This window comes from Lynx canadensis, chromosome F2, assembly GCF_007474595.2.
Source record: "Lynx canadensis isolate LIC74 chromosome F2, mLynCan4.pri.v2, whole genome shotgun sequence".
NCBI classification, from domain to species: domain Eukaryota; kingdom Metazoa; phylum Chordata; class Mammalia; order Carnivora; family Felidae; genus Lynx; species Lynx canadensis.
This window is the reverse complement of record NC_044320.2, coordinates 33,219,844-33,241,417: the sequence shown is the minus strand read 5'-3', so window position 1 is coordinate 33,241,417 and position 21,574 is coordinate 33,219,844. Positions and strand designations below refer to the sequence as shown.

Genomic DNA, 21,574 nt, shown 5'->3' with positions numbered 1-21,574 from the left:
TTAAGCAAGAAAGTTACATAACTGTATCTGTACTTTAGAAAAGCCACTCTGGCTGCTGCTGCTGTGTATCTGATTAAATCTGAACAAGACTAGGGGCGCCTGGGTGGCTCGGTCTGTTAAGCGTCCGACTTTGGCTCAGGTCATGATCTCGCGGTCTGTGAGTTCAAGCCCCGCATCAGGCTCTGTGCTGGCTGCTCAGAGCCTGGAGCCTGTTTCAGATTCTGTGTCTCCCTCTCTCTCTGCCCTTCCCCTGTTCATGCTCTGTCTCTCTCTCTGTCTCAAAAATAAATAAATGTTAAAAAAAAAATTAAAAAAAAATCTGAACAAGACTAGAGTCATGATTAGTTGGGAGCTGTTACAATAACGTAGAAAAAAAAAAAAATGATGGGCCTGTACACAAAGAGTAGAGAACACAGCAGTAGAGGTATGTGAACCTTAGGCAAAATCACTGCTATCAAATTCAGTTTCCTCTATACGTACCCTCATATTCTAAGTCTTGGTGAAAAGTTTTAGGGTCACTAGAATGGGCAATAATAATTTCAAGAAACTGATTTTTAATTCAGAATATACAGGATACAAAGATTTATCTTTTCTCCAATTTGGTAACTTAACACCTAAATGATGCTTTAATAATCAATGAAATTAAGTTAAGGAAAGGCTTGCTTTCTTAAGAGGTAAATCTCAACTACTAAATGTGGTACTGTGCGCTATGTAATCTATTCAGTATTAAAAGACTAGCACAATTTCCTGTTTCTCTAAAAACTGAAATGTAAGTAAATTAAAGGTAGATACCAATTCACTCTCATTCAGTGGTACGAACGTGAGTGTAAAACCATTTCGCTTCTTCACTAAACTGATACTAGCAGGGCAGTGAGTTATCAAATATTTAAAAGTCAACTAGAAAACTACTTTGTCAGCTTCATTTATTTTGAAATTTTGGGACCTTCTAAAGTCGTATCCTCTGTAAATAAACTGCAACCCAGGGGAATAAAGACAAAAAAGGTCACTTAAGTTTTTGTTGCCCCTTCTAAGACATAAAGCAATCTTTAATTGACCACTTAATATAAAGCATTTAATTTGGGCAAACAGGTCCTTGAAATCTAACTTTTGTTCTATCCTTTGCTTCTTACCTGAAATACTCTTCTTTTCTTATTTTTTAATGTTTATTTTTGAGAGAGAGATGAAATACTTTTAAAACACTGTAGAAAGTTATGTTCTATACTTATTTCATTGACAAAACTGATAGTCTTTAGAACTGAGTTCTCCGCAGGCCACTTGTTAAGCCTCTCCCCTAAATCCTCATTCCTTCTTGTCATGTGTTGTAGAGCTGTTCACCACAATACCCCTTCTTGCGCTGAGTGTTCTTAGCCTTCCCTTTTCTAGACTGAATAACAGAAACTTACCTTCCTAATGACCTAAACTGCTCTAATGAATTGTGGAACCTCTCCTCTCTCCTCCACTCACCAGATCCCATGTCATATTACTTTAAGAAATCTCTATCTTCCCACCCTGAAACTTAGAGGCCTAAGTACACTGGAGCTGGTATTTTCCTCCTTCCCTCTTGTGACGAGAGGAAGCATCCCTTTCTTTCCTAGCAAAAAGCCAATCCATACTCTTCTATCTGCACTATTACTACCTTTGTCCAAACTCCCATGTCTCTCACCTGGATCACAGCCAAAGCCTGATCACCCCATCTCTACTCTTGTCTACTTCACAAGTCTCCACACAGCGGGCAAAAGTGACTCTTTTCAAACCGTAAATCACACCAGGTCCACTTAAACCTCTTATATAGTTATACTTAAAATAAACCCAAACTCTTTACCACGGTTTCCAAAGCCCTGAGTTCTTGCCTAAGATTCTAAGCTCACCTTGTCGGTCTCCCTTATGACCACTGTGCTCATCTACACTGGTTTTATTCATTTACCTACAACACATCAGCTCTTCTACATCAGCACCTGCTTGATTCTGGGTCTTTCAAACGTGGTTCCCAAGTGCAAGGATCTCTTTTCCCAATCATAATATGGTTAGCCATCCTTTGGGTCTTACAAATGTCTCTGCAAGGAAGTCTTCTAGTTACCGTGTCTGTTATTCACTATCTCAGCCTCTTGTGAGTTTCTTACTGTAACTTACTCACTAGACTATAAACCTTATGAGGGCAGAAACTAGGTCCATCAGCTTGTTGTGCCTTACACAGTGCCAGACAAAAGCGAACGCTCAAGGAATATTTGCTAACTGAATGAATGAGTAAAGAGACAGGATTAGGTTACAATCCCAGCTCTACTACTCCCTAGTGGTTGGATCTTAGATAAGGCACAACCTTTCTGAGCTTCAATTTTCTCTTCTATAGAAAAGGGGCAAACACCTGATAGGACTGCTGAATAAGACCTACTGAAGATTAACTGGCAATAAATAAAAACCAAGCACAGAATCTGAACTTAATAAATGTTACAAACTTAATTTAATAAACATTAGTTTCCTTCCCTTCTTTCTTTTGCTTAGACAGTGAGAATTCCTTAAGCTAATTCAGTATTGAAAATATGCATAGAAAGATAGATCTATATATAAACCCATTGTTGCATATACTTAAAAGACTGATGATATGCATCTCAACAGATGGACTGGTAACTTGTATTTGCAGGATCTAATCCTATGCTTTAGAAAATGGGAATAAGTAGTGTACATCTATTACTCACTTCTCCCCAAAAAACGGTGGGGGTGGGGGAGGGGGAGGAGAAAAAGAAAACAAGAGGGAAAGGTAACCTTAGAAATTAGAGATCATTAACTCAACTTCAATTCCTAGGTTTAGAACAACCTCCACTTACCTATAAAGACTTGCAGAAAAAACAAGATTAATACTTATTCTAAAATAAAAACATGTTATATTTGCTTAAATCTATACAAATCTCATCTATATTTACTTACCTCCCTTTTTTACCTTTCATTCTTTAAACTGTAAGAGCATTGAGAAAAGAAAAAGAAAAAAAAAAACAAGAAAAAACCTCAACTACAAAAACACCTCAAATCAGACACACAAAAAGGTTTCACTGTTCCCTTAATTTCTTGATAAGCTTTAAATGGTCTAACCACAAAAGTCAGTCTTTTCTTTCCATTTTCTTTAACTGCTGCTCACTTTTCAGCCTGACATCACTTTTATGTTTTTGTCAGAGATTTTACTTTCTAGGAACCTTCGAAACCATTTATGATACATCATTCAAATCTCCACCATATTCTTCCTAGAACATAGCTAGCCCTCTGACAGTGGTCATTTAATAGTCTCTGCCCGATAACTGCTAATAATTTTTAAGAAATGTGCTGTATACCTTCATATTCTCCCCAGGATATGGATATAATTTAGATTCTAAACCCAAGGAAGGGTTTATGTTAAGCAATTAATTCAGTTTTATTCAACATATTTTATGTAATCAAGCTTGACTTTTTTAGAAGTAATTGGAATCTGGTTTAGATTTTTTTCCTCACGTTCCAGTTATTTCTACAACCTTTCTAAAATTGGAACTTCTAGTCTATCCTTAAACTGGAAATTTATAAAATGCTGTTGAATGTTCCATAAAATTCATGGGAAAAGATTTACCATTAGATAGAAAATGCAAGGTAAAAAGAGTATTTTATGTTACCACAACCCTCTGTAACAGTACTGTGTATGGCAAAGACTTTTGACTATAATTAGCCGAAAACCAGTTCAAAGAAGAATTTTATCACAGGCCAGTCATGTATGCCAAGAAGAGTTCTTACTGCTATCAAATGCTCTGGCAGCAAGTAGCCACAAACTAACCACCTGCAGTTCTCCAAGGCTATTGTAAAATGATATACAAATACCACAAACATTTCAAATTACATTTTAAAACTTCATCTAGGGCCATGTTCTCACACTAGGAACTGCAATCTATTAATGGGTCCAAAATAATGAGTCCAACCAGCAAATGAAGAATGTTGGGTGCATCACAGGTAGTAAAAGTATTATTTCATGGTTTTGTTCATGGTATTTATTTCGTTTTGTTCTGTGTACTGGGAGTAACATAAAATGTATTTTAAGGGTGGGTTTCAGTAAGGAAAAAAAAAAGTTAGAAAACACTGATCGGGAAGTGGAAAAAGGATAAAACAATGGAACTGTTACAATTACCAACTTATGGCTTGGGAGATGAGCCAATCAACAGCTTCTGTTGACTAGGACACAGTTTCTGGAAACCTCCATGCACTTGCAAAAGCCAGACATCCCTATGTGAGATCTGAAAAAGCACCTTCTCCTATAGTCGGCCTAGGACAGTGCCCAGCAAAGCTCACAGTTGTTTCCACTAATGTTCTTATTCCTTCCAAATTCCAAAGACAGAAGTCAACTTTTACTTTTACTAACTCTCAGGGACATTCAATAGTTAAGTTATAGCAGCTAAGATAGAGTAGCTCCTGAAAGATAATTATTGGTTCTCAAACGACTACTTCTTTTTTTTTTTTTAATGTTTTTTCATTTATTTATTTATTTCATTTCATATAATATTTTCAATATTATTTATTATAAATAATATTTATAATATTCAACGTTTATTTATTTTTGGGACAGAGAGAGACAGAGCATGAACGGGGGAGGGGCAGAGAGAGAGGGAGACACAGAATCAGAAACAGGCTCCAGGCTCTGAGCCATCAGCCCAGAGCCCGACGCGGGGCTCGAACTCACGGACCGCGAGATCGTGACCTGGCTGAAGTCGGACGCTCAACCGACTGCGCCACCCAGGCGCCCCTCATTTATTTATTTTTGAGAGAGAGAGCACAAGTGGGGAGGGTCAGAGAGAGAAGGAGACAGAATCCGAAGCAGGCTCCAGGCTCTGAGCTGTCAGCACAGAGACCGACGTGGCGCTCGAACCCACAAACTGTGAGATCATGACCTGAGCCAAAGTCGGACGTTTAACCGACTGAGCCACCCAGGCACCCCACCAAACAAACAGCTACTTCTAAAAAACATTACTATACTCCATATCACAATTTAGAGTTTCAAGTAAGGCCTTAACATTCAGAAAAGTAACTTGGAAGTAAAACAGTCACACTATTCCACTAATATGGTCACATTTAACAGTCACAAACATAGGCCACTGAAATGGCCATGTGAAGAGAATAAAAGCCAAAATAAGCAGACTTATTTTATTTATTTGAGAGAGAAAGAGTGCAGCCCTGAGCAAGGTGGGGGGGGTGGGGAGGAGAGGGGGACAAGGGGAGAGAGGGAGGGAGAGAGGGAGGGAGGGAGAAGGAAGGAGAGGGAGAGAATCTTAAGCAGGCTCCGCGTTCAGCTCCATCCCACGACCCTGGGATCTTGATCTGAGCCAAAATCAAGAGTACGACACTCAACTGACTGAGCCACCCAAGCGCCCCCAGATTTTTTAAAAAGATACATGAAATGTTCCAAGATTCAAGACACAACCTGGAGCCATTTAATACTGCCATTAATGCAGAAGACTCATTCTGTGAAGAGTTAGTTTGGAACTGCCTACATATTGAGCAACCTGCTTTTTTTCACTGAGCCTATGTTAAGAGTTACTCTCAACACTCAGTTGTTTTAACAATAATTTCTAATTATTTTTGAAGCCATTTAAAAACACGTTTTGATGCATAAGGTACAGTTTCATAAATTACACCTAATATCTGTTCTAAAGGCCCAGTGTGATGAGTATTTCTCAGTAATACTCCTCACTAGTGCATATTCAAGTTAAACAAACCCCACTATTTATATAGAAGCACATCCCCCCATATTATTGTTATAGCTTTTTTTTTTTTCTCATGTAAACCCACATATGGCTGGACAGACAAAAGAGGACAAAAGTATAGCTGTAAAGAGAATTTCTCCAGTTGCAGGGTGAAGGGTCTCTGCTCACATAGTTTTAATATTCTGCCTGGCTCACTACCTCCTTTTTTCTTATACTTTGAAACTTGCTGTGGCTGGAGACATCAACCCTGGCACAATTACTTGCTAGTTTTATAACATGGTCCCACACTGTTGGAAAAGGAGTTTCCTTCTTTGCCTACCAACAGTTCGTCACTAAACATAAATTCCAAAAAGATAAATCTTTGATAAGCACCTACTAGAAAGTCGTTTTGTGTACAAGTACAAAAGAATGTACCAAGACAAATTACAAGGTTCACAGCCTCTTATCCCTGGAGGCAAAAAGACTTTTAGTTCAAACACTAATGACACAGATTTTCATGAAAGAGCTAAAAGAGCTCATTTATTTATCTATTCTGATCAGACATCTCTAGGATTCAATTCTGACTATAGCAGAGGACAAAGCAGGACACTTCTAATCACCCCAGATTAAAGATGCCTTCTTGCTTTCTTCTCTCTTCTGGGCCATTACACCAAACCTAGGGCAGAACTATACCCACCTTCAGGCTAGAAGAAACAACATAATAGCTTATTGATCTCTGGTGTAGACCCAAACCCACAAGTCATCATGCAAGTGGGAATCACAGCTACTCGGTGCAACTAATACTCAAAAGTCACGCACAGGGTTTTCTGATCACACACAGGCATACCATTCACAATTACCACGTCGAATGCAAACCTTCCCCTGCCCTAAACAAACGAAAATGCACACTATATATAATGTATAATATATATAATACAGTATAATAATACATTAATCAGATCAGGCAGAGAGCAACACATTTTGAATCACATTGAAAAACTATTTTGGTTGCTAGTAAATGTTAACTTACGGTCATTAAATTCATTTGCAGTAATTTCTCAGGTTCTAACAGTTACCATCGCATTCGATTCCACAGATAAATGCTTCAAAAGCGGTAATATTGCTCACGAAGTACATACTGACTGAACTCCCATCACCATACCATTAGTGGAATTAGTGTTCGTGGCAAATGACTTAGACGTCTTATAAGTGAAATTTCTCAAGGAATGGCAACTCCTATTTACAGTATTTCCTTCTGGAAGATATCCAAACACCACGCTAAGTAGTAAATGTTAAGCGTGTTCACAGAAACACCTTTTCAATGCGTTCAACTGATAAACTAAGAACGGTGAAGTCAGAAGTGGAACTCAAAGTCTCAAGCAATGAATGTTCTAATTAATTCCATTCAGCTCTAGTTCAGACCCTGATGTAACATAAAGCTTAGACCTCGCACACAGTCTCCAGCCTTCTCTCAACCTCAAAGGAGTGAGTATATGCAACGCAATCCACAGACTGGAATGAAGCAACAGTGACAACATTAGCGGCCAATGATGGATGAAATGACAAATGAACCAGGAGTCGGGGCAGACATCTACGCCCTAAGGGAGAGAGTGAGGTGGGGCTGGAAACTATTTTCTGGCCTTCTCCCGCGTACTGCTCCCAGAGAAGGGACAGGATCCAGCACGCCCGGGAGCAGCGGAGCCTCGGCCTCCGAGGTGCAGGAGTGGGACGAGAGCGGTAGGCTGCTTTTTCAGGGAGTGGGGAGAATGGGGAATTGGTGCGGTGGGAATTTCACTGGGGAGAGAACTTCCTGACCCCAGAAGGGTCGGGGGTGGCAGGACCGTCCCGAGAGCGGCGAGGGCGACCTCCTCTTCCTTCTCACAGTCATACATCTTTGTGTGCGTGGATTGTGCAAGGGGCCCTCGAGTCCAGGTCGGGAAGTCCGCCCACCACCCCCTCGCTCCACCGGGACTCCCTCCGGCCGGGACGCCCAAACCCCTCTCCGACAACCCCGAGGGTCTAGAGGTGGTGAGCGGACGAAAGCATCTTCGTGTGTGGACACCCCTCCGGGGCATCCACCCCTCGCCGGGTCTTTGTCCCGTCGGCGGTGGGGTCTCTCCCCGGTTCTCCCGGGGAACCCCTGTCCTGGAGGCCTCGGGGCCCAGGGTCGCCCCAGCTTTGTTCGGTCAGCGGGGGGCAGGGACGCGGACACTTACCGTACACTCCGGCGAGGAAAAGCAAGACCAACGCAGACCTCCACCGCGGAGACTCTTTTGTGCTCCAGCGACGGGCCATAACCACGGCAGATGGAGGGAGCGAGGATGAGATGGAGGAGGAGGAGGAGGAGGAGGAGGAGGAGGAGGAGGAGGAGGAGGAGGAGGAGGAGAAGAGGAGGAGGAGGAAGAGGAGGAGGAGGAGGAGGAGGAGGAGGAGGAGGAGGAGGAGGAGGAGCTGGGGCCAGACGCCGCCGCCACCGAGCCCCCGGCTGCTCCCTGCGCGCTCCGCGGCGGCGGGAGGGGGAGGGGAGGGGCCACCGCCGTCGCCCGCCCGCGCTCCCTCCCTCCGGCCCTCCCTCCGCAGCACGCCAGCTCCCACCTCCGGCGGCGCGACAGCCCTACGCGGGGCGCTTTTCCCGGGGCAGGGGCAGGCCGAGCGCGCACAGGCGCTGGGCGAGGGGACGGCGGAAGCGCCGACTCCAGCCTCGCACTGCACAGGCTAGCCGGCGCCGCCACCCGCCAGACGGAGCGCGAGCCGGGACCCGCGCTCATCCGTGCGATCGGCAATCACCTGGCCCGCCTGCCTTGGTTCCCGCCCCGCGTTCAGCCGGTCTTTCCAAGTCTCGGGGACCGTTTCCCCGCGAGTAGAGCCAGAGGAGTAAGGCAGTGCCAATCGATGAGCGAGCAAGCGAACGCCGGCCGCTAGGTTCCCGCGAGCTGGGGAGCGGGGCCCCGCAGTGGAGCTCCGCTGCAGTCGGAGGCCTCCTCGCTGCCCCTACGGGTGGTGTGAGGGCAAGTTGGGAGGCTGAGGATGGTTGTGCGTGCGGGGAGAGTGGGTGAACGGCGGCTAGGAACTTGGGAGTTCCTCTCCCCTACCCCTGCTTGCGTCCGCTTACTATCTGCGCAGAGCTCAGGGTGTGTGGGTGCCTTAGTGCTGCCGTCTCCGGCCGGCTTAGTGTGCACGCGTGCTGAGATGCTCGTGCTGGACACCCACGCTCAAGGTGCCCGGCGAGAGTCCAGCAAGCCTAGAGTGCGGTGCTCTTCCAGTCTAGCGTGGAAGCCGCGGGAAGCAGTTTGACTTCGCAGGGTAGGGCGGGATGCGCGGCTGGAGAAGGTGCGGAGGGTGGGGCCGTGGGGTGTCTTTTCTACATTCCCTAATTTCCCTAAGCATCTTCTCCCAATCACAGCGAGTGCGACTCCTTCCCTTGACACTCCGTAGCACTTTCTAGATACTTTTGTAGTGACACTGGCACGTCAGACCTTCCGCCGTGTAGTTTTAAAGTGTTTGTCTATTTTTAAAGTGTTTGTCTATACGTCTCCTCTCCCTTACTGATATCATTGGCCTTTACATGCACTCCCCTGGCTATTCATTGAAGACCTACAATGCGCTATGCTGTCTCCTAGACACAGGTTAACTCTTTTTAACCCCCAACAGCCTCGTGAGATTTTACCCACATTTTATAAATAAGAAAATGAGACTCGGAGAGGTTAAATTACCCCAAACGATACAGCAAATAAATAGTTTGAAACAATTTTTCTCATTCCAAATTCAAGACTGTTTCCCCTGTGTCACAGTTTACTCTGTAGCACAATGCTTAGTGCATAGGAGGTAAATGTTAAATTTTAAGATATACATTTTGAAGGTACATTTAGGCTTTGCCTCTATCCTCTACCGATTCGTCCCCTTAAAAAAATATATTTTTTTTTCCAGGAAATGGTATTTCAAAAAAAAAAGCGTATTAGAAAACAATAGAAAATCCAACAATTAATAAATTTTGTATAAGCTGACAAAAAGAAAAAAACAAAAAAACAATGGAAATCCAAAAAGTGTTTTCCGTTCTCATTGGAGAAGAAGCAGCAGCTTCTTTGTTTTTCATTAAACAGCCAGCAGTTGTCTGTCCTAGTTTTAGGATTCTGGATTCTATTTCATTGTTTCTTTAGACCTTTTTCTAGAAATTGCGCTGCCATGATAGCTGTGCGTAGGACAGGACACAAAACGAAGAGAGCCTAGACTGCATCTTCCCCTCTCCACTTTTAGTACCATTCCCATTCAAGGAACAGTATCCCCAAGACAGGGCACACAGTGTCATCAGTCCCGTGACACATGCATTGACACCCTTCCCACCAACTATACTTGGTCCTCCACACAGACCTGTCTTCTGGGATGTATCAAGTTCTCAAACTTGTCTCAGGGTCCATTTGAAAACACTTAAAATTTGGCGAGGACTCCAAAGAGCGTTTGTTTATGTAGGTCATATCTAGGGATATTTACTGTTTAGAAATTAAAACAGAAGTTTAAAATATTTGTAAATTCACTGAAAATAAAAATTACAAGTTAACTTCGTTTTACAAAACAAAAGTTGGTGAGAAGTGTGGCATTGTTTCCATCTTTGTAAATCTCCTTGATGTCTGGCTTAATAGAAGACAGCTGGATTCTCATATCTGCTTCTGCATTCAATCTGTTGCAATATGTTGTTTTGGTTGAAGTATATGAAGAGAATTCAGACTCACACAGATACACAATCGGCAAAGGGAGGATCTCATGTACCTCCCCGGGATTCTCAGATAAAACTTTGAGAACTGTTGATCTAGGTGTCTATCTTAACACCTTTGAAACCTGAGTACTTTGTTTCTCTTTGCAAAGAATTAATAAATATCTATTCTAAGGGATTAGAAGAATAGTGCTTCAATGTACACCAGCCAAGGATATTTTTTTTTTTAATTTTTTTTTCAACATTTATTTATTTTTTTTGGGACAGAGAGAGACAGAGCATGAATGGGGGAGGGGCAGAGAGAGAGGGAGACACAGAATCGGAAACAGGCTCCAGGCTCTGAGCCATCAGCCCAGAGCCTGACGCGGGGCTCGAACTCACGGAGCGCGAGATCGTGACCTGGCTGAAGTCGGACGCTTAACCGACTGTGCCACCCAGGCGCCCCCAGCCAAGGATATTTATGTTGCATGAAGGAACATTTTTATTTATACAAAATCTAATTCTGATAGACTAACCAGACATTTGGTAAGCAACACATCACAGAATACATATTCAGTATTACCCCTTCTTACCTAATCTATCTAACCTGGCATCTAAGTGTCTACTGGGCTAATAAATAGCTTCTACAAAAAAAGCACTTAGAAATTTATAAAAACTGTATACAGTAGTAAGTATCGGTGAACAGTTTTATTGCAGTTGGACTGACGGTTTAGCTTGGCCAGTGTTCCTATCTACACCCTATAAAACATAAAGTGTGCTCCTGAGACTCATATGGTTCTTAATCTGGATCCCTGGATCCACAGATGGGTTTCAAGGGGTCCCTTAATCCTCCTGAAAGTGTATGAAAATTTTGTGCGCATGTCTTCCTATAGGCATAAGTTTCATTATTTTCAGAAGATTCTTGAAGTGTGTGTGAACCATTTTAAAACGTTTAAGAAAGATTAAATGAAGCAACTATTTGACTTGCTTTTTTTTTTTTTAAACATGCATTTATTTTTGAGAGAGAGAGGGGTGGGGAGGGGCAGAGAGAGGGAGACAGAGGATCCGAAGCAGGCTGTGATCTGTGAGCTGGAGCCAATTGGAGGGCTCAAACCATGAGGTCATGAGGTCATGACCTGAACCAAGAGTCAGCCCTTCAACCCACTGAGCCACCCAGGGGCCCCTGTGTTGCTTCATAATCCTTTTCCAATGGTTCTCAAACTCCTCAAAGGCACGCATTCAGGAGCGGAGAAGTATATAGACTGTTTCTTTTTCCCTTGGCATATTCTGAAAAGGGCCACAGTCCTTCATTTTATGGAGACATGCCCTTAAATAATCCTTTTGTTTTGATTTTAAACTTCTTCTTCCTTGTTCGGTTATCACTGTATATAATGGTTTAATTTTCACTCTTGTCACCAATAAAAACTCATTCCTTCTAGTGTAGACCCTGTTCCATTTAGTAGCATTTGAAAATCTCATCAACACTGTGAGGTTAGACTGGGAATTTAAGTCTACCACTCTGAGCATCATCTTTTATTGGAAAGAAAATTGATGATAGTGGTTTTTCTATTTGGCATGCTGCCAGGCAAAGCTAAATCTTTTAACTCCTCCTCAAAGGAATATCATATTTAAAAAAGAAAAGCAAACTTGATAAACACATATAACTAAAAGGGAAAGAAAAAATTTTCAAATTGAAGTTACATAAATAAGGTATCTTTACAAGCAAATTGTAATTTCCATTGGAGTTGAGTAATACAGGATAGCAAATGAGATCCATCAATCTAGGCAACTTCTATACCAGTTCCCTAGCACATTTATTGTGGTTATTATTTATTATGTTCTGTGCTCTGACAGCATACCCAGCATCGTACCAAGTAGTCAAAGACATAATCCTGGCTCTAAATTAAATAGCCCAATCCACATAGATTTAGTTTTGCCCTCGTAAACCTACTTTTTAATTGTAAAACCCAACTGTAGAGCATGCGTGATTTTACAGTGCTAAACATCTCTCTCGTAGACATATGTAGCGGTTGCCCCTACCAAGAAAAAGGAGGGAAGGGGGAATTAACTACAGACATTGGTACTTATACTCTGAGTGTTTTTGTTGTTTAATTGCTAGATTTCCAAATGCATTTAGATGTGTTAATTTTAAGCTCTTCGTATGATTGATTGAGGATGTGAGCTGGAGATGCTCATAGAATAGAATCTTATCCCCTATGAGCCCATCAGAAGTGAATTTGGCAATTGTAATGGCCACACAATGGCTCTTTATAGGCTAATTTCAGACACGTATAAGTTATTTGTTTATATTTTGCCCATGTCCAAAAAGGATTTGTGATCCCCAGTGTATTTGTAGTAGACTATAGTTGTTAAAAGTGTAGATCTTAAGAGTTTAACAGAGCTGAGTTAACCTTGGTAAAGTAACCCAACCCTTTGTGTCTCTTATTCCCACCTACAAAATCAGGAGAAAAATGGGGCATCATTAAATTACGTACCTGCCTTAAGTGGGATAATAATAATTGCTAATATATGTTGAGTGCTCATGGTATACTACACATTTCATCCTCAAACAATCCTCTGATGTTGATACTATTATTTACTCCCCCTTTTCAAATGAATAAACAGGCACAGAAAAGTTCAGTAATGTTATCAAGATCACAGATAGTAAATAATCAGTATTTACACTCAGGCAGTCTAACTCCAGAGCATGCTGTCTTAATCATTCTACCATGTTGTATGTAAAGCACTGAATAGAATGCTAGGCACCTAGTAGATACTCAATAAATGGCAGTTACTGTTATTAAACATATAAATGACATAAGCAAAAAAAAAATGCTTATTCTCTAATATCATATAACTTAAAATAAAATGTACAGAGTTATTTTCTGTCTTCCTTTTATTTCCTGGAAGTAGCTGATAGCACTGTTAGTTTGGTTAAAGTTAGACTTAAGCCTCTTTTAGATTTCTTTTTAAAAAGAAGAGTTATTTTAAAAAAAATTGATTTCCTTGAATTTTGGAAAACATCAAGTGAGTATCAGTTAGATGAAGCATAAGTCTGACTTTTTGGTGCTTGTACTAATTTTTTTTTTTTTTTTTTTTGGTGACCTTGTAGTCATTATTTATAGTTTCCTTTCAAGATCAGAGAACCTTAGGTTGCTTATCGCCCTAATCTTTAGAAAAGATCTATGACAGATTTTTCTGATCCCAAAGAATACATCAAATCATATAAAACTGCTCAGTCATCAGGCCATGAAAACAGAGGTCATTTCTACTAAAGAATAGATTACTCCAGCTTCATCATGAAAAGAATATTCTCCTTGGAAATACCCAGGCGGGTTTGCATTTTGAATATGTACCAGCTGTGATGGAAAAGAACAGTCTAATCCTTTCGATTCCTGTAGTCCACTGCCTCACTTGCACAGCAGGGGACGTGAAAGAAATAGTGTCAAAAAGCATTTCAGTATAAAAATTTTATTCTCATACCCAATGAAATAGTTTAAGTAACTGAAGAAAAGTTAAGCACCTCGGAACATTGTATCAGTTGGTTCTAGTCACCAAGTCGCTTAACTGCAGCCACCAAAACTTTTTTTCCAGGTCAATTATTAGCTCTGCTTAAGTACTGACACCGCTGAGACGGAAACCCCAATTTATAAATACTCATCTGTACAAAATTTCATGAAATAGTTTTAGCCCTTTCAACGCGGGGCTTAAGGGTAATTACTGGCAATTAGCAAGTGGCGAAACAGCTATGAGGAAGCTGCTTCAGCTGGCCCGTGAATGAGAAAAAGGACAGTCCCAGAGCACATTGTGCTGACTTTGCTGTCTCTGGATTACATTCCCAGCAGCGCTAACCTTCAGTACTCCAGGGACTAGAATCTGTGGGAATGAGGCTCCTTAGGACATTTTTTTTTTTTGCCCTTTTTTTTTTTTCATTGCCTCGCACAGGCAGAGCAGAGAGCCAGGCTGCATACCATGCACGCTTTTTCTTCCCACTCTTCTCCCCTCTCTGTATTCAGTCGATGATGTCTTCCAGGAAGTCTGTTCTCAGTGATGTTCACCCTCATCAGATCAGTTAACCTGTTCCCTCAGGAGTCTCCTTCTAGCACAGGCTTCAGACCCATTCTGGTGAGCCAGTTCATGGGCACTCCTCATTAACTCAGAAAAAGTGTGTTAAGAATTGAGACGCTGGGTCGCCTGGATGGCTCAGTCGGTTGAGCGTCCGACTTCGGCTCAGATCATGATCTCACGGTCCGTGAGTTCTAGCCCTGCGTCAGGCTCTGTGCTGACAGCTCAGAGCCTGGAGCTTGCTTCAGATTCTGTGTCTCCCTCTCTCTCTGACCCTCCCCCGTTCATGCTCTGTCTCTCTTTGTCTCAAAAATAAATAAACATTAAAAAAAAAAAGAATTGAGACACGGACCCATCTCGGAAAATGGGAGAAGCATTTTGAATCCATGGACTGGTGTGCATTTTCTAATCTGAAGAGCAGGACTAGCATATTCAGATCCCCCCATCTTCACTGAGGAAGGTGGATAAAGAAAGGGAGAGAAAGCTCCAGTGAGACAGGGAATTTTGTCTGTTTTGTTCACTACCGTATCCTCAGCACCTAGAAGAAGGCTCATCTCCCAGCGGATGCTCAGGAAACGTGTATTGAGTGAATGAATAAGAGACATGAGGAATGAAATAGATCCCTGGGGAAAAGGAGAAGCAGAGCTGTTAGGGTCCTACAGAGAGAACCTGTGTTTGTTCTGACATCAGTGTCCAAGATGGCCTGAAGAAAAGCCTGCTTGCTTTGGAGCCCAAGCACAATGGAGCAAACCATCGGTTCTTGGGCTTCTAGGAAGAGCCAATAGACCTCACTGCAAGATGAAGCACCTATCGCCTTGTGTGCTGATATTCAAGATACTTCTCAAAGAGGTTTTAAAAAACTATTCTGGTGTTTAAGTTCTAGTTTTGAACATTGTCTAAAATTTCCAGTATATGACAGGTTAAGTGGATTTTTTTTTAAATGTTTATTCATTTTTGAGAGAGAGAGCCTGAGCCAGGGAGAGGCAGAGAGAGAGGGGAGCAGCCGACAGCAGTGGGCCCGACGCAGAGCTCGAACTCAAGAACTGTGAGATCATGATCTGAGCCAAAGTCGGACACTCAACCGACTGAGCCACCCAGGTGCCCCTAAATGGATTTTTAGTGGTCTCAACTGGCCTTATAAGATCTGTAAGTTGGGCACTACTGATTTTATTGATTATTAACGAGACCTTTGTTCTCTAACCCTGCAGAAACCCTCAGAAGACTTTCCAAAACCTTCTTCAGAAAGCTGTAAACTAACACCTGTCTATGAAGTTAAGCGGAGTTAATCAGTCTAAGAGGTGATGAAATCAGTGCCCAATGTGAAGTCAGGATCAGAGGGCAAAGAAGAGAACCCAAACAGCCAGACCTTTGCAGTATGAATTCAAGATTTATTCAATAGATCATGAATTGCTGGGTCCTCAGTCACTCCCAATTTAAAACGTAAGTACAGGGATGCCTGGCTGGCTCGGTTGATAAAGCTGCAACTTTTGATCTCAGGGTTGTGAGTTCGAGCCCTGCACTGGGTATAGAGATAACTGAATAAAATAAATAAAATAAAATCTTTAAAATGTAAGTACAAAGAGCACTTTCCCCTTCCAAATTCAAAAGGAAGTTATCTTTTTTTACGTATCATTTGCTATTTTCAATATTCTCTCCATTACTATGAATTTGCTAAAGTTGGTCGTTAGGCAAAATAAAATCAGTTCTCTAAGAACTAGAATCTTGTTGGGATTTTAATAATAACTCATTTATATTTTTGAATCCTTGAAATATGCTAAATATTGTAAAATGTGGAAGTTTACATTGCCAAACTCAATCACCTAACGGTGGGGGTTCTCTATCTGGCTAGTCATTGCAGATACAAGGGATATTATAATCTAGTGGGGAAACAGATATCCCAATAAATATAAACAACACTCATTCATTAAGCAAGTATTTATTGAGCACCTAATATGTGCCAGTCATTTTTTTTTTTTTTTTGAGATGCTGGGCCTGCTTGGTGAACAAACGTGGTACCTGCCACGGTAGAGGTGCACACACATAAGATATACCACAGGGGAGAGTTAGAGAGGTCCTCATGGAGAAAAAACACTTGCTTTGAGAAAGGAAGCCTTAGTGTGAGAACGATAATAAAAAAGGAGGTAGGCCAGGGTTGACAGAAAAGCATTCCAGGCAGAAGAACATCAAGTAGAAGTGGGAGAGTTAGATGCAATATGGGAATGTAAGTAGTTTGGTATCGCTGACTTAAAAGTGTGTGTGTGTGTGTGTGTGTGTGTGTGTGTGTGTGTGTGTGTGTGTTGGGGGTAGGGAGGAAATAAATATAATCATAAATCATAAGGGGTCTTAAATGGCGTGCAAATATGTGTAGATTTTATTCTGTAAGATGCAGGATGTGGGGAGTCATGAACAAACTGTGAGCAATGGAGTCCTGTTCGATTTCCGATGGAGCCTGGAATGGGACAGGGAGGGAATTTGGGGACCAGTCGGAAGGATATTAGAGCAGGGAGGAATGAGGCAGAGTGGTGAGTGCTCACGGGCCATAGGAATGGGGAGTAGTTAGCTCAATCAACAGTTGTTTGGAAGATGAGGATCCGTGCTTTGTAGTCTGAGCATCTGGATGGCAGCATCTTTCCACACAATGAGGAATATGGGAGAGGGAGTGAGGTGGGCAGAAGAGGACTGAGAAAATGGGGAGTATAACTTTGGACCAGCACATTCAGATAGAGAAGTCCAATAAGCAGTTGGATAACTGGATACAGTTAGATCCCAGAGGAGAGCAATGGGCTCCAGATGGAAAACTACCAGCCCTGGTAAGATTACTTTTGGAGAAGATGGGTTTTCCCACAGCGAATAGGAAAAGCATCAGCATTCAGGGAATAGAGGTAGTAGAGGGAATACAAATGGCCAGAGGGTAGGAGGAGATGCAGAAAAGCCGATGTCACAGAAACCAAGCACAGAGAATTTAAGAACAAAGGAGGGGCAGAGAGCATAGATGCCAAAGAGCTCAAGTAATAAAAGGTCAAGACCTGAAAAGGAATGAATAGAATCGGCTGCAAGAAAGTCCAATGTACATTTCTGAAGCCTTCTACAGATAACTGTTTGGCCTTGAATTTAGATCAAAGATGAATTCTGGATGATCTATATTTTTTTTTCTTGCTTCATCCAGCATTTTAGCATTTCTCTGCCTCAGACCTTATGTCACAGTATTAATCCATTTTAAGTTCAAATTTAAAAACTTCCAAGTTCAGCACTGGCCCTGGATGTGACGTTGAAGTACCCAGTTTGTCTTCTCATGCAGTATTTCCTTGTTTGGTTATGTCCCCTCTTCCTTCCCAGCCTTGCTCACATTCTCTTCCTCTGACCTCAGACTCCTGACATGTTCATGCTTTCCAACCCTCACCTTTTCTGCATCAGAAATAATTCTCGAGAAAGACCTTCATAAGTGAATCCGTCTTGAAGTCAAATATGGCTTCTCTCCCAGGAGGACAAGTTCAAGGGAGAAAACATTAAACATCTGTAGTACACATTTCAGGGTGGAATGTCAGTGGATGGCGGAGAGATTTGGGGCCTGGGAAGTTTTCCCAATGCTCCTCTCAGGTGACCTCTTAACACAAGGCTATCCTTGCCTGAGGTATCTAGGGCATCCTTGCCTTGGGTAGCCAGCCCAAGATATGGCTGTGCAAGAATGCCCAATTTTCCCTCCTGGAACCATACTAAACCTTTAGAAGATTTAAAGGTCACAAACATTTATTATATCAGTAATGTTCTTTTTGGAAATTATATTTTTGGCTGATAGTATTTCAATGTACTTAGTTGCTAACATAATAGCCAAAGAACACATACACTTTATCTTGTTTACTGCCAATTACTCTGTCACTATTTTGCTCAGAGCTATTGGAATAACTTCAAATGTGGTTTGGGACAGACAGGTTCAACTCTGCAGAGGCCATGTGTCCATGTCCACTGAATCAGCTGCTTCCTGTTGAGTTTTTAAAAGCAATATTAATGACTGGCTTTTGTACAGCCAAGTAGCTTGATCATGCTTTTAATTTAATTCAGTTTTTAAGGAAAGGGAAACAATCTCATTCATCATTTTTTTTTTTAAGATTCCGTTTATGTGTGTGGCCTAGATATTGCATTTCCTGCAAGGGTCTCTGCTGAGGTTCTTTGACTGGAAATAAAGAATGGCTCCGTGAGTGAAAAATTTTATTGTTCTGCACTTTGTTTCTAAAAGCAAAGGTAAATGGCAAGAGGATTTGCCTGTTCGGACATGCAATGGAAAACGAGATTAACTTTTTCTCAGTGTATCATTTACAATGTGTTCTGCTTTCATGGGTATGTTTGTCTCTCATGTAAATTAGTTATGCTCTTAATCCTCTATTTACACTTCAGCCTGAGGGAACACGGTTCCTAATAAACACATGGTGTAAAAGTATTCTTTTACCAAAAGAGAGGAGGAAGTGGAACTGCCCAAGCATATTCTCACCAGCAAAGGCCCAAGTACCAGAGGCATGTGTGGGTCCTGGCCAGAGTTCAGTGACAAGCCCCCAGGGGCCGGAAGCAGGAGATTAGCGGGGTCTTCTGTTTAGATTCCATTTGTGTTGTGTAAGAAAGCGAAGGAAAATCTCTAGCACATCCCTTAATGGTCTGACTAGAATAAATTGGGTGAACTGATAATAACTATAGTATTTAAGGAAAAGCACTCTCTAAGAAATAGAAGCATTACTCAATGATGAGAAACTTATCATCAGAAAAGAGAGCCAGGCATAGACATGTCAGAATAAAAATAATCTACTCAGGACCTGGTGTGATTTTATTTTCTCTGAGGTGCTGTCAAGGACCATTAAATAGAGGAGGCATTTATAGAATCATAAGCCTGTCAGAGCTGAAAGGGTCATTTCTAGTCCAATCTCCTAATTTTACAGGTGAGAAAACTCAGGCCCATTTGTACAAGGGTACTAATACTCTGTGAATTCTGCTAGAGGACAGGCATTCTGGGAGAAACGGGGAACCAGAACTAGACCTCACACTTGGGGGGAAGGGGGCAAGAAAGAGGGACTGCCTGCCAAAAGCAAAGCCCAATCTCATGAAAAAAGCATGGCATGTGCAACCAAGGGTACAGCACCCAAGAGAAAGTCTTAGCCTGGATGAGTATCCTCAGCTAGAAGGGCTGGGGCAGCAGGACCATTCTGGCAGCTGGACAGCACGTACGATAGCACGGAGGTGGTAATGGCAGGCCGGCAGTTGGGATTGGGAAATCTAAGCGGGTAGTGGATCCTGAGCCGGTAACTTGGGCCTTGGCGACGCAGCCACCCGCGCGCACGCTCTCGCTCGGCCACCCGCGCCCCGAGCCTCAGTCTGCGCTCGGCGCCGGGGGTTCATCTCCAGTTCAGACGCAGGTGTCCCATCCTGCCCTGGAAAGAAGGGAAGTCTAACAAGAGCCAAACAGGGCTCCAATCTCAGAAAGATACCTAACTAGGGGGCCAGTTCGGCCAAAAATGTATAATCAGCCTTGAATTGGACTGGATGTTCAAGATGGGTATTTGCAGCTCTGGGGCAAGAGAGATTCCTACTTCCGGGGCACAGGGTGGAGCTGATAGAAGCCAAGTAGACAGATGGTGTGTTCCAAGATGCTAGGATAGAACTCCCTAAGTTCCTCTTAAGGAAAAGATTTTTCTAAGAAACTCTAGTATGTGGAAATCCAGTGGTTCCAACTGCGAGGAGAAGAGGGCTTCAAGTCCCATGAAAATACAGATGAGATGGCACACATTCAGGGTGCTATGGCTGTAGCAGTCCCCTGAAAATACATTTAGTCACTTCCAGCATTGCGGACCCAACTTCATTTGGAATACTTTTGTGCATTATCAGTTTACTTTTCACATTTAATTGATGAATCTGGTCTAGGGATTTAACCCTCACAATTCTTACATATAACTGATATTAGCAACATAGGGATGGAAAAATAGAAGAAAACTTGCCCTTTCCTTCCTCATTAATAATACTGATTGTTCTCATGGATGAATTTAATAATAGAGCTTTGAATTGTGGCTCTTGCTTTTGTTACTAGCAAGAAGAGGAAAATGACGAACAGTATAATTGGAATTGCATGCAACATTTCAAGAGAGTGGGATAATCTCTGTTACTTAAGAATTGGTATCGGGGCGCCTGGATGGCTCAGTTGGTTGAGTGTCCGACTTCAGCTCAGATCATGATCTCACGGTCCGTGAGTTCCAGCCCCGCGTCAGGCACTGTGCTGACAGCTCAGAGCCTGGAGCCTGCCTCTGATTCGGTGTCTCCCTCTCTCTCTGACCCTCCCCCGTTCATGCTCTGTCTCTCTCTGTCTCAAAAATAAATAAACATTAAAAAAAATTTAAAAAGAATTGGTATTACTCAGTTCAGCCTTTACTGAGGCTGTCAACTTGGCTAGGTCATGGTACCAGAATGTTTGGTCAAACACAAGTCTAGATGTTGCCTTGAGGGTGTTTTTTGTATGTATTAAACATTTAAGTCGGTAACTTTGACAAAAGCAGATTATCTTCTGTAATGGTGGGCCTTGTCCAATCAGTTGAAGGCATTAAGAGCAAAGACAGATTTCTTGAAAAAGGAATTTTCTTCAAGACTGCAACGGAGAAACCCTGCCTGAGTTTTCATTTTGCCGCCCTAGGGAATTTGGACCTCAACATCAGTTCTTGCCTGGATTTTTAGCCTGTGGGTCTGCTCTACAGATTTTGGACTTGCCAGCCCCCCACAGTCACATGAGACAATTGCTTAAAATAAATATCTAGCAAGCTAGCTATCCTATTAATTCACTGTCTCTGGAGAACCTTGACTACAGTCCATGAAATGCAGAAAACTTTAAATACCTCAGGTAGCTAGCTTGGTGTGCTTAGGCAAGTAGAGTTTGCATTCTCTAAAAATGTTGTCAGGAAAACAACGCATCTCAATACATTGAACTTCAATTTCCCACGTCAAGACTTGATTAGTTTTCTGCAAATTTGACTCGCAATAAATCTTGCATCTGACGAATCTCTGCCATGTTTCCTTTTCGGGTCTCTCCAAGCCAAGTTTTAGTAGTGACATGTGGAAATATCTAAGAGACCATGGCAAATAGGCGAATGTGAGAATTTGAAGGGCA

At 42.2% G+C, this 21,574-nt stretch overlaps 1 protein-coding gene and 1 long non-coding RNA gene across 3 annotated transcripts in view; one reads left to right on the top strand and one right to left on the bottom strand.

Moving 5' to 3' along the window:
- Positions 1–8,036, bottom strand: part of LRP12 (LDL receptor related protein 12) — a 75,511-nt gene extending 67,475 nt beyond the window's left edge. For both annotated transcript variants that reach the window (XM_030304087.1, XM_030304088.1), the window contains exon 1: positions 7,904–8,036. In XM_030304087.1, the coding sequence (XP_030159947.1) occupies positions 7,904–7,982 (79 nt within the window). In that variant the 5' untranslated portion in view covers positions 7,983–8,036. The remainder of the gene's footprint in view (positions 1–7,903) is intronic.
- Positions 7,315–20,638, top strand: LOC115506202. The gene is made up of 3 exons (XR_003966276.1): positions 7,315–7,424; positions 15,648–15,879; positions 20,507–20,638. It is a non-coding gene; the product is annotated as an uncharacterized LOC115506202 (long non-coding RNA).
- Positions 20,639–21,574: the final 936 nt, after the last annotated feature.